At 31.3% G+C, this 15,682-nt stretch overlaps 1 protein-coding gene and 1 long non-coding RNA gene across 4 annotated transcripts in view; one reads left to right on the top strand and one right to left on the bottom strand.

Annotated features, from left to right (window-relative positions):
* The window catches only part of LOC119604666, a 259,457-nt gene that overhangs the window by 205,767 nt on the left and 38,008 nt on the right, over positions 1-15,682 (top strand). For all 3 annotated transcript variants that reach the window (XR_005231535.1, XR_005231536.1, XR_005231537.1), the window contains one exon: positions 8,828-8,900. This is a non-coding gene — a long non-coding RNA (uncharacterized LOC119604666). The remainder of the gene's footprint in view (positions 1-8,827; positions 8,901-15,682) is intronic.
* Positions 1-15,682, bottom strand: part of LOC119604662 — a 43,554-nt gene that overhangs the window by 7,198 nt on the left and 20,674 nt on the right. Inside the window, exons 2-3 of the mRNA XM_037957435.1 lie at positions 12,214-12,963; positions 7,905-8,042 (exon numbers count right to left, since the gene is read on the bottom strand). Coding sequence (XP_037813363.1) covers positions 7,905-8,042; positions 12,214-12,463 — 388 coding nt within the window. The 5' untranslated portion in view covers positions 12,464-12,963. The remainder of the gene's footprint in view (positions 1-7,904; positions 8,043-12,213; positions 12,964-15,682) is intronic.

Below are 15,682 nucleotides of genomic sequence, written 5' to 3'. Positions count from 1 at the left end.
CTATAGTCTAGTCTATAGTCTAGTCTATAGTATAGTCTATAGTCTAGTCTATAGTCTAGTCTATAGTCTAGTCTATAGTCTAGTCTATAGTCTAGTCTATAGTCTAGTCTATAGTCTAGTCTATAGTCTAGTCTATAGTCTAGTCTATAGTCTAGTCTATAGTCTAGTCTATAGTCTAGTCTATAGTCTAGTCTATGGTCTAGTCTATAGTCTAGTCTATAGTCTAGTCTATGGTCTAGTCTATAGTCTAGTCTATAGTCTAGTCTATAGTCTAGTCTATAGTCTAGTCTATAGTCTAGTCTATAGTCTAGTCTATAGTCTAGTCTATAGTCTAGTCTATAGTCTAGTCTATAGTCTAGTCTATAGTCTAGTCTATAGTCTAGTCTATAGTCTAGTCTATAGTCTAGTCTATAGTCTAGTCTATATTCTAGTCTATAGTCTAGTCTATAGTCTAGTCTTATGTCTAGTCTATAGTCTAGTCTATAGTCTAATCTATAGTCTAGTCTATAGTCTAGTCTATAGTCTAATCTATAGTCTAGTCTATAGTCTAGTCTAGTCTATAGTCTAGTCTAGTCTAGTCTAGTCTAGTCTATAGTCTAGTCTATAGTCTAGTCTATAGTCTAGTCTATAGTCTAGTCTATAGTCTAGTCTATAGTCTAGTCTATAATCTAGTCTATAGTCTAGTCTATATTCTAGTCTAAGTATAGTCTATAGTCTAGTCTTTATGTCTAGTCTATAGTCTAGTCTATAGTCTAGTCTATATTCTAGTCTATAGTCTAGTCTATATTCTAGTCTATAGTCTAGTCTATAGTCTAGTCTATAGTCTAGTCTAGTCTATAGTCTAGTCTATAGTCTAGTCTATAGTCTAGTCTATAGTCTAGTCTAGTCTATAGTCTAGTCTATAGTCTAGTCTATAGTCTAGTCTATTGTCTAGTCTATAGTCTAGTCTATAGTCTAGTCTATAGTCTAGTCTATTGTCTAGTCTATAGTCTAGTCTATAGTCTAGTCTATAGTCTAGTCTATAGTCTAGTCTATAGTCTAGTCTGTAGTCTAGTCTATAGTCTAGTCTTTAGTCTAGTCTATAGTCTAGTCTTTAGTCTAGTCTATAGTCTAGTCTATAGAGTAGTCTATAGTCTAGTCTATAGTCTAGTCTATAGTCTAGTCTATAGTCTAGTCTATAGTCTAGTCTATGGTCTAGTCTATAGTCTAGTCTATAGTCTAGTCTATAGTCTAGTCTATAGTCTAGTCTATAGTCTAGTCTATGGTCTAGTCTATAGTCTATAGTCTAGTCTATAGTCTAGTCTATAGTCTAGTCTATAGTCTAGTCTATAGTCTAGTCTACAGTCTAGTCTAGCCTAGTTAAATGTCTAGTTTATAGTCCTGTCTTTATTCCAGCCTACAGTATACATATGTTATCTATAGTCTAGTCGATTGTGCAGTCAATGGTCTAGACGCATACTATCAAGTCAGTAGTCTATCTTGATTTTTAAACGAAAAGCTTGACAAGTTTTTTTACGAAAATCTTTCTTGCCAAGAGTTTTAACAGTTGTAACAAAATACAAGAGTACCTTCAGAAATAAAGTATAGTGCTTTCATTATCCTTTCTATTTTAATATTATTCTTTTATAATACATAACTCAAACATCTCAATATTATGTTTTATGTAAATATTCTTAAATTTTTTTCCACTTTTAGAAGTATTTTGGCAGTTGAATTAAATTTTTTTTACTAAATTCGTTTAAGTAAATTTGCATTTAACAACATTTTAAAAACTTATCAAAAAACTTTCAATACGGCTGACTGCAAACATTAAAAAGGATAAAGTTATCCTTATGGTTTTTTTATACATTCTACAACCAGACAGACAGACGGCTGTCATACATACAGACATATAATGCAAATAAAAAAAGAAAAACACATGGATTTACATTCGTTCTTTACTAAATGCCATAACAGACACATGGGAATAAATTTTTATCAGATTTTTCCTCTTTTTTTTTTACTACTTGCATGTCATGTCATATTCAGTTAAACATACCATGCAGAATGAAGGCAACGAAAGAAAAAACAAAGCATACAAACAGATAGAAAAATTCAGTCAACTATCTGCTTTTAAAAAGTCATACTAAATGTTTTTGGTATAAATTGTTATGTTAATATATTCAGACGCGATAAGCCACAGCCAGCTGTAGGATAGCTACCCATCAAACCCCCCAAAAAAAGGAAATAAATATATATATTTTTTTACATATTTTTTCTTATCCCTTTTACATTTGTTTGGTATGCGAATTTTATTTTTATTTTTTTTCATCTGTAATCTGACCGACCACCATTTTTGTTTAAAGTCATAGAATTTAACTGTTTTATTCTCCACTTTTCTCTTGTTAGTGTTTTTCCATTCAAATTGAAAACAATGTGTTCTTCCATATTTAAATTTTACAATGTTACCATTAGTTTGGTGTTAGATTTTTTGGAATTTGAATATCGTTTGAATAGTTCTATTACACTTTAACGGTTTTTGTGTGTGTGTTTATTTTTAAGGGGACTGTGTCATGCATAAAAATGTATTTATTTTTGTTTAGAATTTGAATATGGTTATAGAAACGTTATCAGCAATATTTTCTACACGAAAATTTCTTTCGTCATGATTTTTATCGAAAAGTTTTTTACAAAAAGTTTATTTTAGGCGAAAAAATATCTTTATTAGAATTTCTTACAGTGTGTATTTTCATCGTTTTTGTGGTATTCAGTCATGCATTTGTTGTGGTATTTTATGAATTTAGAAACAAATTATTTTGCTAAAAAAACATTAAAATTTGTTTACACTTATTTGTAGGTATGTATTTTTATATTTATTTGACTAAATACTTGTGGTCGCTATACAATACATACATATGCTGTGGTTGAGAATAATTTGAAACTATTTTTGTATGTTGAAGTTATTATATTGTTTTTTAAAAACCATTGATGGTGAATTTTATATACGATATCAAATTTAATTTCAATAAAACATTGGAGAAATTGCGAAATTTTTAAAATTTGTTAAATTTATCATTCTTGTATATTCAATACGTTTAAAATAATACATTTTTTATAAGAGCTTTAAAAATGTTCTATTTGTATTCGGAAGATGTTTAAAAATCAAAGCACGTTTTAAAACGTATTTAGTTGTACAACATGTATTATTTTGTTAAATACAATTCTATACAAAATGCAATTTATATACGGTGCAGAAATTTATGTATTTATTAGGGGTATACATAACAATTATGCCTTTAAATTATAGCCTTACATTTTTCATATTAAAATTTCTTCCGCCTTTTCTATAGACTAGTCTATAGTCAAGTCTATAGTTTAGTCTATAGTTTAGTCTATAGTCTAGTCTATAGTCTAGTCTATAGTCTAGTCTATAGTCTAGTCTATAGTCTAGTCTATAGTCTAGTCTATACTCTAGTCTATAGTCTAGTCTATAGTCTAGTCTATAGTCTAGTCTATAGTCTAGTCTATAGTCTATCTATAGTCTAGTCTATAGTCTAGTCTATAGTCTAGTCTATAGTCTAGTCTATAGTCTAGTCTATAGTCTAGTCTATAGTCTAGTCTATAGTCTAGTCTATAGTCTAGTCTATAGTCTAGTCTATAGTCTAGTCTATAGTCTATTTTATAGTCTAGTCTATAGTCTAGTCTATAGTCTAGTCTATAGTCTAGTCTATAGTCTAGTCTATAGTCTAGTCTATAGCCTAGTCTATAGTCTAGTCTATAGTCTAGTCTCTAGTCTAGTCTATAGTCTAGTCTATAGTCTAGTCTATAGTCTAGTCTATAGTCTAGTCTATAGTCTAGTCTATAGTCTAGTCTATAGTCTATTCTATAGTCTATTCTATAGTCTAGTCTAGTCTAGTCTATAGTCTAGTCTATAGTCTAGTCTAGTCTAGTCTAGTCTAGTCTATAGTCTGGTCTAGTCTATAGTCTGGTCTAGTCTAGTCTAGTCTAGTCTAGTCTTGTCTTGTTTGGTCTAGTCTATAGTCTGGTCTAGTCTATAGTCTGGTCTAGTCTATAGTCTGGTCTAGTCTAGTCTATAGTCTAGTCTATTGTCTAGTCTATTGTCTAGTCTATAGTCTAGTCTATAGTCTAGTCTATAGTCTAGTCTATAGTCTAGTCTATGGTCTAGTCTATAGTCTAGTCTATAGTCTAGGCTATATTCTAGTCTATAATCTAGCCTATAGTCTAGTCTACAGTCTTGTCTATAGTATAGTCTATAGTATAGTCTATAGTCTAGTCTATAGTCTAGTCTATAGTCTAGTCTATAGTCTAGTCTATAGTCTAGTCTATAGTCTAGTCTATAGTCTATTCTATAGTCTAGTCTATAGTCTAGTCTATAGTCCAGTCTATAGTCTAGTCTATAGTCTAGTATATAGTCTAGTCTATAGTCTAGTCTATAGTCTAGTCTATGGTCTAGTCTATAGTTTTGTCTATAGTCTAGTCTATAGTCTAGTCTACAGTCTAGTCTATAGTCTAGTCTACAGTCTAGTCTATAGTCTAGTCTATAGTCTAGTCTGTAGTCTAGTCTATAGTCTCGTCTATAGTCTAGTCTATAGTCTAGTCTATAGAAGAGTCTATATTCTAGTCTATATTCTAGTCTATAGTCTTGCCTATAGTCTAATCTTATGTTCAGTCTTCCACCTAAATTTTTTATAGCAAATTTTTCGATCAGCATTATAAACAAATTTTCGACCAAATTTTTGTCATAGGAAATATTTCGACGAAAATATTTTTATCATTTCTACCTCTAGTATTTTTCATAAATTTTGTTCAAACGTTTTAATTTGATTTAATTTTTAGTTTAGAAAATTGAAAATATGAAAGTGTTAAGTAATTTACAGAAAATAAATTCAGAAAAAAACTGGAAATATACAAAACAATTTTACAGAAATTAATTGTAAGTGTAATGTATTTAAAATCAAGTTTAAAAACATTTAAACAAATTACTTTTATTATTAAATGATTTCTAAATAGGATGCTGGAAAGAGACAATTTACATCCGCTCTATTCTTATTACAAAAAAAATAAAATTTTAATTTTAAATATTTATTGTTCTGCTGTTACTAAATGCAACCCATTGAAAAGTAAAAAAAAAATTGTACTCTACCCTGACAAACAGAAGCTGCACTTATAACATTGAATTAAAAAAAAAAAAACAAGAAAAAAACTAAATGAGACTGAAATGCATTCTGAGTGCAACATAAAAATATGCCGGAAACGACCTATAACAATCTTCTTGAATGCCATTTTGCATAATTATGACTCTTACACAAGAATTGCTGCAGTCGCATAAGAAATGGGAGAAAATTATAAAAATAATAAACAGCACAGAAACTTATAATTAAATGTGTGTACAGGAAAAATTAAAATGAAAAAGAAAATTTAATGGTTGTGACAAGATTGTTTTCCTCACAAAGAGAACGAATTAAATGAGAAGAAATAGTGAAATAGTTAGAAAGAAAGCTAAATTTGAATGTGCTAAATATTTTTACAAACAAATCCGGAAAATTTTAGAAGAAAAGGTAAGCTTTTCTTAAATATTCTCTGACATAATTTTGAACACTTTTTGGCGACATCCTTCTAGGACATTTTTGGATTTTTGTTAGAAACTCTTTTTATTAAAGCTATCCAACAAAATTTTCTTATGGAACAAATTTTTCGAAAAACATTTTCTGTTAAAATACATTTCTGACCAAGATTTAGATTTATATAGAATAAATTTTGCACCTAATTTTTTATAGACAAATTTGGACCAAATTTATCCTTTTCATATACCTATGGTGCGTATGAGTACTATTTAATTAATATAGTACAGACATATAATAATTATACGTCTAGGATGACTCAGTAATGAAGAATATGAATAGTCGTTTTTTTAGTTCTAGTTCAGTTCTAGTTCAGTTCTAGTTCAGTTCTAGTTCAGTTCTAGTTCAGTTCTAGTTCAGTTCTAGTTCAGTTCTAGTTCAGTTCTAGTTCAGTTCTAGTTCAGTTCTAGTTCAGTTCTGGTTCAGTTCTAGTTCAGTTCTAGTTCAGTTCTAGATCAGTTCTAGTTCAGTTCTAGTTCAGTTCTAGTTCAGTTCTAGTTCAGTTCTAGTTCAGTTCTAGTTCAGTTCTAGTTCAGTTCTAGTTCAGTTCTAGTTCAGTTCTAGTTCAGTTCTAGTTCAGTTCTAGTTCAGTTCTAGTTCAGTTCTAGTTCAGTTCTAGTTCAGTTCTAGTTCAGTTCTAGTTCAGTTCTAGTTCAGTTCTAGTTCAGTTCTAGTTCAGTTCTAGTTCAGTTCTAGTTCAGTTCTAGTTCAGTTCTAGTTCAGTTCTAGTCAGTTCTAGTTCAGTTCTAGTTCAGTTCTAGTTCAGTTCTAGTTCAGTTCTAGTTCAGTTCTAGTTCAGTTCTAGTTCAGTTCTAGTTCAGTTCTAGTTCAGTTCTAGTTCAGTTCTAGTTCAGTTCTAGTTCAGTTCTAGTTCTAGTTCGTTCTAGTTCAGTTCTAGTTCAGTTCTAGTTCAGTTCTAGTTCAGTTCTAGTTCAGTTCTAGTTCAGTTCTAGTTCAGTTCTAGTTCAGTTCTAGTTCAGTTCTAGTTCAGTTCTAGTTCAGTTCTAGTTCAGTTCTAGTTCAGTTCTAGTTCAGTTCTAGTTCAGTTCTAGTTCAGTTCTAGTTCAGTTCTAGTTCAGTTCTAGTTCAGTTCTAGTTCAGTTCTAGTTCAGTTCTAGTTCAGTTCTAGTTCAGTTCTAGTTCAGTTCTAGTTCAGTTCTAGTTCAGTTCTAGTTCAGTTCTAGTTCAGTTCTAGTTCAGTTCTAGTTCAGTTCTAGTTCAGTTCTAGTTCAGTTCTAGTTCAGTTCTAGTCAGTTCTAGTTCAGTTCTAGTTCAGTTCTAGTTCAGTTCTAGTTCAGTTCTAGTTCAGTTCTAGTTCAGTTCTAGTTCAGTTCTAGTTCAGTTCTAGTTCAGTTCTAGTTCAGTTCTAGTTCAGTTCTAGTTCAGTTCTAGTTCAGTTCTAGTTCAGTTCTAGTTCAGTTCTAGTTCAGTTCTAGTTCAGTTCTAGTTCAGTTCTAGTTCTAGTTCAGTTCTAGTTCAGTTCTAGTTCAGTTCTAGTTCAGTTCTAGTTCAGTTCTAGTTCAGTTCTAGTTCAGTTCTAGTTCAGTTCTAGTTCAGTTCTAGTTCAGTTCTAGTTCAGTTCTAGTTCAGTTCTAGTTCAGTTCTAGTTCAGTTCTAGTTCAGTTCTAGTTCAGTTCTAGTTCAGTCTAGTTCAGTTCTAGTTCAGTTCTAGTTCAGTTCTAGTTCAGTTCTAGTTCAGTTCTAGTTCAGTTCTAGTTCAGTTCTAGTTCAGTTCTAGTTCAGTTCTAGTTCAGTTCTAGTTCAGTTCTAGTTCAGTTCTAGTTCAGTTCTAGTTCAGTTCTAGTTCAGTTCTAGTTCAGTTCTAGTTCAGTTCTAGTTCAGTTCTAGTTCAGTTCTAGTTCAGTTCTAGTTCAGTTCTAGTTCAGTTCTAGTTCAGTTCTAGTTCAGTTCTAGTTCAGTTCTAGTTCAGTTCTAGTTCAGTTCTAGTTCAGTTCTAGTTCAGTTCTAGTTCAGTTCTGGTTCAGTTCTGACAGAACACCAAAATCTTATAGAATAAATAGTTTAATCAAAATTTTCTTATATGACAAACCAAACAAATCAACATTTTTTTACAGAAAAATTTCCGACCAACATTTGCTTGTAGACATACACTTTCCGACATTCATTTGCAATAGAAATCTATCAAAATAATGTTCGACAAAAATATTCTTGTTTAAAATTTTGCGAACTAAATTTTTTTAAAGAACAAATTTTTAACTAAAATTTCCTTTAAATAAATTATAAAAAAGTAATTTTTAAAAAAAAAAATCCAATCCCACTTACCTTTCTTGCATTTCTTTTGAATGGTTCGTGTCTGATCACAGGCTGGATCGCCCTTTTTAAGGGTCAACGTTCTTGAACGAGTATTGGTTTTAGTGTCACATTCAGTCCAGGGATTTTTTCCATAACGACAAGACAAACCTAAAAAAATAAATAAGAAATCAATCGATAAACTTATTCACTCTTAATAGAAACTTAAGTATTGCTTCTATTTGTGCTTTTTTAAATAAGCCTTTTAACTAAAGTTAATAAATAATTGCTATTAAATTCCGTTTAAATTGTTTATATTTTCATTACTACGTTTAAACTACTAAATATTTTCCTAATACATTTTATTGCCTTGCAGCAGCTATAAATTGTAGATTTTAAGGTTTATTGTATACAATTTATCTCTTATTTTCCACTCTGCTTAGACGGGCCAGAGATTTTTATGTGTTGGCTATTTCCTATTTCCGCTTTAGACATCTTATTTTTTTTCTCCTAGAGTTTATTTTGTTGTTGCTGTTGTCTGTTTTCTCTATACAAGTTATTTTTCTTTTCATTTCAGTCACTATTTTAGCTTTGTTATGGCAATTTTATAGTTAAGCTTTATTTTATTTTTTTATTTCCCTTCTTTTAAACCTTGTCTTTGAATATGTGATTCATTATATTTTGTTGGTAGCTTAGTATTATAGCCATTGGCGTTACTTTGTTAGAGTATTGTGCGGTACTGGGTTGGTATTTTTATTATTAAGAAGCAACACATTTTATGATAAATTTTATATAGATGTGTTTTTAATGTGGCCAAGAAAATGATAAAGTTAGATTTTTATTTCGTTGAAGGATTAGTTAGGGATTTTTATTTGTGTAATATAAATTAGAAGATGAAAAAAAAGAGATAAATAAAGTAAATAATCTTTTTTGTTTCTTTTTTATGATTTTTACAGCTCTGCTGAAAAAATGCTTGCGGGGTTTAAAGATGTTGCAAAAGACTACAAGATATTAATAAATGAATAGCAGGTAAGAAAAAATTGTTTTATTGTTTTAAAATAGGCAGATGCAGATTACAAGAACCCATTACTAAATGAAATATTTCGTATAAGAAATTAACTTAAATTTGCATATTCAACAAGGGATGTTTTTAAATTATCAAAAACCCCACAGATTCATTGAATTTATCATGAATTTATTAAAGTTTAAGAAATTTTCAGAAGTTGTTGTCTTCATATTCCTATGTATATGGTGCGTATGAGTACTATTTATTTAATATAGTTTAGTAATTATACGTCTGGGATGACGTTCAGTTCTAGTTCAGTTTTAGTTCAGTTCTAGTTCAGTTCTAGTTCAGTCCTAGTTCAGTTCTAGTTCAGTTCTAGTTCAGTTCTAGTTCAGTTCCAGTTCAGTTCTAGTTCAGTTCTAGTTCAGTTCTAGGTCAGTTCTAGTTTAGTTCTAGTTCAGTTCTAGTTCAGTTCTAGTTCAGTTCTAGTTCAGTTCTAGTTCAGTTCTAGTTCAGTTCTAGTTCAGTTCTAGTTCAGTTCTAGTTCAGTTCTTCTAGTTCAGTTCTAGTTCAGTTCTAGTTCAGTTCTAGTTCAGTTCTAGTTCAGTTCTAGTTCAGTTCTAGTTCAGTTCTAGTTCAGTTCTAGTTCAGTTCTAGTTCAGTTCTAGTTCAGATCTAGTTCAGTTCTAATTCAGTTCTAGTTCAGTTCTAGTTCAGTTCTAGTTCAGTTCTAGTTCAGTTCTAGTTCAGTTCTAGTTCAGTTCTAGTTCAGTTCTAGTTCAGTTCTAGTTCAGTTCTAGTTCAGTTCTAGTTCAGTTCTAGTTCAGTTCTAGTTCAGTTCTAGTTCAGTTCTAGTTCAGTTCTAGTTCAGTTCTATTTCAGTTCTATTTCAGTTCTAGTGCAGTTCTAGTTCAGTTCTAGTTCAGTTCTAGTTCAGTTCTAGTTCAGTTCTAGTTCAGTTCTAGTTCAGTTCTAGTTCAGTTCTAGTTCAGTTCTAGTTCAGTTCTAGTTCAGTTCTAGTTCAGTTCTAGTTCAGTTCTAGTTCAGTTCTAGTTCAGTTCTAGTTCAGTTCTAGTTCAGTTCTAGTTCAGTTCTAGTTCAGTTCTAGTTCAGTTCTAGTTCAGTTCTAGTTCAGTTCTAGTTCAGTTCTAGTTCAGTTCTAGTTCAGTTCTAGTTCAGTTCTAGTTCAGTTCTAGTTCAGTTCTAGTTCAGTTCTAGTTCAGTTCTAGTTCAGTTCTAGTTCAGTTCTAGTTCAGTTCTAGTTCAGTTCTAGTTCAGTTCTAGTTCAGTTCTAGTTCAGTTCTAGTTCAGTTCTAGTTCAGTTCTAGTTCAGTTCTAGTTCAGTTCTAGTTCAGTTCTAGTTCAGTTCTAGTTCAGTTCTAGTTCAGTTCTAGTTCAGTTCTAGTTCAGTTCTAGTTCAGTTCTAGTTCAGTTCTAGTTCAGTTCTAGTTCAGTTCTAGTTCAGTTCTAGTTCAGTTCTAGTTCAGTTCTAGTTCAGTTCTAGTTCAGTTTCTAGTTCAGTTCTAGTTCAGTTCTAGTTCAGTTCTAGTTCAGTTCTAGTTCAGTTCTAGTTCAGTTCTAGTTCAGTTCTAGTTCAGTTCTAGTTCAGTTCTAGTTCAGTTCTAGTTCAGTTCTAGTTCAGTTCTAGTTCAGTTCTAGTTCAGTTCTAGTTCAGTTCTAGTTCAGTTCTAGTTCAGTTCTAGTTCAGTTCTAGTTCAGTTCTAGTTCAGTTCTAGTTCAGTTCTAGTTCAGTTCTAGTTCAGTTCTAGTTCAGTTCTAGTTCAGTTCTAGTTCAGTTCTAGTTCAGTTCTAGTTCAGTTCTAGTTCAGTTCTAGTTCAGTTCTAGTTCAGTTCTAGTTCAGTTCTAGTTCAGTTCTAGTTCAGTTCTAGTTCAGTTCTAGTTCAGTTCTAGTTCAGTTCTAGTTCAGTTCTAGTTCATTTCTAGTTCAGTTCTAGTTCATTTCTAGTTCAGTTCTAGTTCAGTTCTAGTTCAGTTCTAGTTCAGTTCTAGTTCAGTTCTAGTTCAGTTCTAGTTCAGTTCTAGTTCAGTTCTAGTTCAGTTCTAGTTCAGTTCTAGTTCAGTTCTAGTTCAGTTCTAGTTCAGTTCTAGTTCAGTTCTAGTTCAGTTCTAGTTCAGTTCTAGTTCAGTTCTAGTTCAGTTCTAGTTCAGTTCTAGTTCAGTTCTAGTTCAGTTCTAGTTCAGTTCTAGTTCAGTTCTAGTTCAGTTCTAGTTCAGTTCTAGTTCAGTTCTAGTTCAGTTCTAGTTCAGTTCTAGTTCAGTTCTAGTTCAGTTCTAGTTCAGTTCTAGTTCAGTTCTAGTTCAGTTCTAGTTCAGTTCTAGTTCAGTTCTAGTTCAGTTCTAGTTCAGTTCTAGTTCAGTTCTAGTTCAGTTCTAGTTCAGTTCTAGTTCAGTTCTAGTTCTAGTTCAGTTCTAGTTCAGTTCTAGTTCTAGTTCAGTTCTAGTTCAGTTCTAGTTCAGTTCTAGTTCAGTTCTAGTTCAGTTCTAGTTCAGTTCTAGTTCAGTTCTAGTTCAGTTCTAGTTCAGTTCTAGTTCAGTTCTAGTTCAGTTCTAGTTCAGTTCTAGTTCAGTTCTAGTTCAGTTCTAGTTCAGTTCTAGTTCAGTTCTAGTTCAGTTCTAGTTCAGTTCTAGTTCAGTTTAGTTTTCTAGTTCTACATAAATTTTAAAAATTTGTTAAGTGATTCGGGTCCTGTTTCTATATAACGTACGAGCACTTTAAGTTAAAATTTTATTTGTATATTTTTATTGTAACAAAACAAAATGCATATAAAATGCTACTCGCTATCTAGAAACTATACATCAGTCTTTTTAGAAATATTAATTGAAACTATCTTAAAATTGTAAAATTTCCTTAACAATATCATACTTAAGATTCACTTCCTCCTAACTATTTTCTCTAATTATAATATATTCTTTTGGTAAAACTTAAATGTTAAAAGTATTCCTTTCCATTTGACATTTTTAAGTTGATGTCTGTGTAAAATATTCATTCAATTCTTTTATTGTAAAAAACTCTTACACGACATATATAAGTATATATCCATTTATACTCAAATAGACTTTGTAGATACTATTTAAATATACACTTCAAAAAAATGAAAAACTTCCACAGACATTGACTGTAACTGGCTTTTGGAATATAAGAGGACTATTTACTACTAGTATCTACTGCTACAGCTAAAGTGAACATTTGATATGCTGATGCGGGCAGATACACTCACTTACAAATATTATTTATTCACTCGTTTACTTAACTTGACGTTGATTCTCGTCGTGCAATGTACACGTTTGTTAGTTACTTGAGAGCTTTTACTTACCATCATTCTTTGTGCCACGTTCATTGCGTATTAAAATCTCATGATCATCTTCTTCCCAGATTTCACCCTGTGATGATGTTGTCGGCTGTGTTTGTTCACCAACTGGCAGAGCTAATGGTGTCTCTTGTACTTCTGTTGTGCCGTATGCTAAATGTGGCAACATTGACAGCATTGAGGCCAATGCCACCACTATAAATGTACATACTGATGTTGTTGTTGCAAGTTGATTATGGTGGCGGTAATGTTTCATTTTGTTTCTATGCTGTGCTGAGCTCTGAGCTGTAATGTGCCGTGTGGTGCTGTTCTATTCTGTATCTCTTGTCCTTGCTGAAGTCTATTGGGGGTTGTGAATCAGTGTTCAAATAGTCGTAGAAGTGGTAGTACTGATGTTGTTGGGGGTTAGTGCTTGTAGTCGATGTAGCCGTGGCAACTGATGTATTTGGTGTTTCTAGCGTTGTGTGTGTCTACTTTGCTGATGCCAATGTTGGTGGTGGTGTTGCTGATGATGCTGGTGATGACGATGTTGCTCGTGGTGGTGGTGCTGGTGATGGCAATGCCTTTGATATAGAATTGTCAAATGTAAGCAAAACTTGTCTGTGTGTATGCAAAACTGTATCTATATGTCTATTTGTAACACAAAATTCGTAAATATTAAAGTGATTTTGGTGTGGGTGTTTAATTTTTTCCTTCTTACAATTTTTTGCTCTTGTTGTTATTCTGCAAAAAGCTGGTGGTATTTAAAAGTGAACCCTGTAAGCACAAAAAAGTGTGTTTAAAAAGTGTAAATAATAAAACGGAATACAGAATACGATTATTTATAATGAAATTCAAATTAATAATACAAAAAGCAAAGAGGAAAATAGAAAAAAAAGAGGAAAACAGAGGAAAGGAAGCACATCAATACAAAACATACAAATTAAGATTTATTACGTCATTACACTTTATATAGATAAGGGTTGCTATATCAATATTTGCTAACAAGAACAAAAACTTTAGGAAAAAACGTCATTTAAATATCTTTGTATTATAATTGAAGCACAACATTTTTGTGCAAATACCATTTGTAATTACATATTTCCTGGCAATATAGAACCTGAATATTACAAAATGCTAGATTATTTTCAATTGTTTACGTACTCTATGTTTGTCTCAAAAAATTTTTATATTTTAGTTTTTATTTTCTGTGTAGAAATTTGTGAAAGAGTTTGTGTTTTTTTTTTACTGTTCCCAAAAATTCTTTCCCACAAAACCAAAAACCCCAACAATTAAAATAATATGACAGCTGCAACTGAAAAACTTGGCCACATTTATTCTCTCTAAATCATTTACAAAGAATTGTGGCGAAAATTTATTATAATCACTTTTTCAGTTGCACCAAATTAAACAACGGGGTGTATGAGTAATATTTTGTAAAATTAGCATTAAAAAAGTAAGTATGCGCACCATATAACACAAGGAAATATTTCAGTTCTAGTTCAGTTCTGGTTCAGTTCTAGTTAAGTTCTAGTTCAGTTCTAGTTCAGTTCTAGTTCAGTTCTAGTTCAGTTCTAGTTCAGTTCTAGTTCAGTTCTAGTTCAGTTCTAGTTCAGTTCTAGTAGTTCAGTTCTAGTTCAGTTCTAGTTCAGTTCTAGTTCAGTTCTAGTTCAGTTCTAGTTCAGTTCTAGTTCTAGTTCAGTTCTAGTTCAGTTCTAGTTCAGTTCTAGTTCAGTTCTAGTTCAGTTCTAGTTTCAGTTCTAGTTCAGTTCTAGTTCAGTTCTAGTTCAGTTCTAGTTCAGTTCTAGTCAGTTCTAGTTCAGTTCAGTTCTAGTTCAGTTCTAGTTCAGTTCTAGTCATTCTAGTTCAGTTCTAGTTCAGTTCTAGTTCAGTTCTAGTTCGTCTAGTTCAGTTCTAGTTCAGTTCTAGTCCAGTTCTAGTTCAGTTCTAGTTCAGTTCTAGTTCAGTTAGTTCTAGTTCAGTTCTAGTTCAGTTCTAGTTCAGTTCTAGTACAGATCTAGTACAGTTCTAGTTCAGTTCTAGTATAGTTCTAGTATAGTTCTAGTTCAGTTCTGGTTCAGTTCTAGTTAAGTTCTAGTTCAGTTCTAGTTCAGTTCTAGTTCAGTTCTAGTTCAGTTCTAGTTCAGTTCTAGTTCAGTTCTAGTCAGTTCTAGTTCAGTTCTAGTTCAGTTCTAGTTCAGTTCTAGTTCAGTTCTAGCTTCAGTTCTAGTTCAGTTCTAGTTCAGTTCTAGTTCAGTTCTAGTTCAGTTCTAGTTCAGTTCTAGTTCAGTTCTAGTTCAGTTCTAGTTCAGTTCTAGTTCAGTTCTAGTTCAGTTCTAGTTCAGTTCTAGTTCAGTTCTAGTTCAGTTCTAGTTCAGTTCTAATTCAGTTCTAGTTCAGTTCTTGTTCACAGCTAGTCGTGTTCCTAGTGCAGTTCTAGTAGATTATGGAAAATAATTATGATTTTAAAGGAATCACAAAAATAAAACAAAATTATTAAACTGACTAAATTCTTCTTTTGCTTTTTGACATTTTAAAAATATGTACTTTTTGTTTTTTTTAACATGACATACAAGCAAATGTTGCTATTTAACATTTAACAGTAACAATGACAAGTAACGTCAATATGTAGTTTTACTTTAGCTGTAAATTTTGCTTATTTGCTTCGGGTAACAAATTATGCAGCAATGTAAACAGCATAAACAAAGAAATATGAAAAACTTAAATAAATGATGAAAGATACAAATGCATATAAAAAATAAACGATTTAAATGAAGTAAAACTTTATATTCATCTACTTATATAAATTTACTTATGTATGAGAATATGTCTCAAGTAGTATGAGTTGTCGTTGAGCACAATTGTGTAAATAAAAAGTGTTGCACAAGTTTTAACAAGTTTGTCTACATTACATACTCTCAGCGGGTATTGATGTCAACGTGGGTGACACATTTGTCATAGTTTTTAAAGACTTTTTGAAACTTTCATATGTTTTCTTAATATATGTACATCAGATTTAAGAAAAATTCTTTGGAACTTATAAACAAGATCTTTTAAAAAACCTATATTTAATTTTATTAAACATTTTTAGGAATATTTGTAAATAATTCTTAAAGAGAAATCTCCAAATTTGTTTAGAACCAAAATTATTTTATTAATCTTTAATATTTCTAAATCAGTTTAACTGAATTTTGTAAAAGAAATAAATAAAAACAATATAAACCCGGAAAATTCATAAAAGTTGAAAAAATGCTTTCAATTTTTTATCTCTCTCTCTCTCTCTCTCTTAAAACAACTAACAAGATATTAACACAAAATAAAAGTACAGACTATAAACAAGCTTTAAAAAGCAAAGAACAACTTGTGAAGTGAAAAATTGTTTAATAAACAAACGTTAATAACAAAGTCAACAACAACAAAAACAACTTTGTAAAACAATATAAACGCCCGTATAAAAGACTACAACTGCCACTATTTTGCACACAGAGTTTGATGA

This window comes from Lucilia sericata, unplaced genomic scaffold (genome assembly GCF_015586225.1).
Source record: "Lucilia sericata isolate MDLA Ls3-8-SP2 unplaced genomic scaffold, ASM1558622v1 Contig000417F_arrow, whole genome shotgun sequence".
NCBI lineage: Eukaryota > Metazoa > Arthropoda > Insecta > Diptera > Calliphoridae > Lucilia > Lucilia sericata.
The sequence above is the reverse complement of the archived record's forward strand: the minus strand, read 5'-3'. Positions and strand labels throughout refer to the sequence as shown.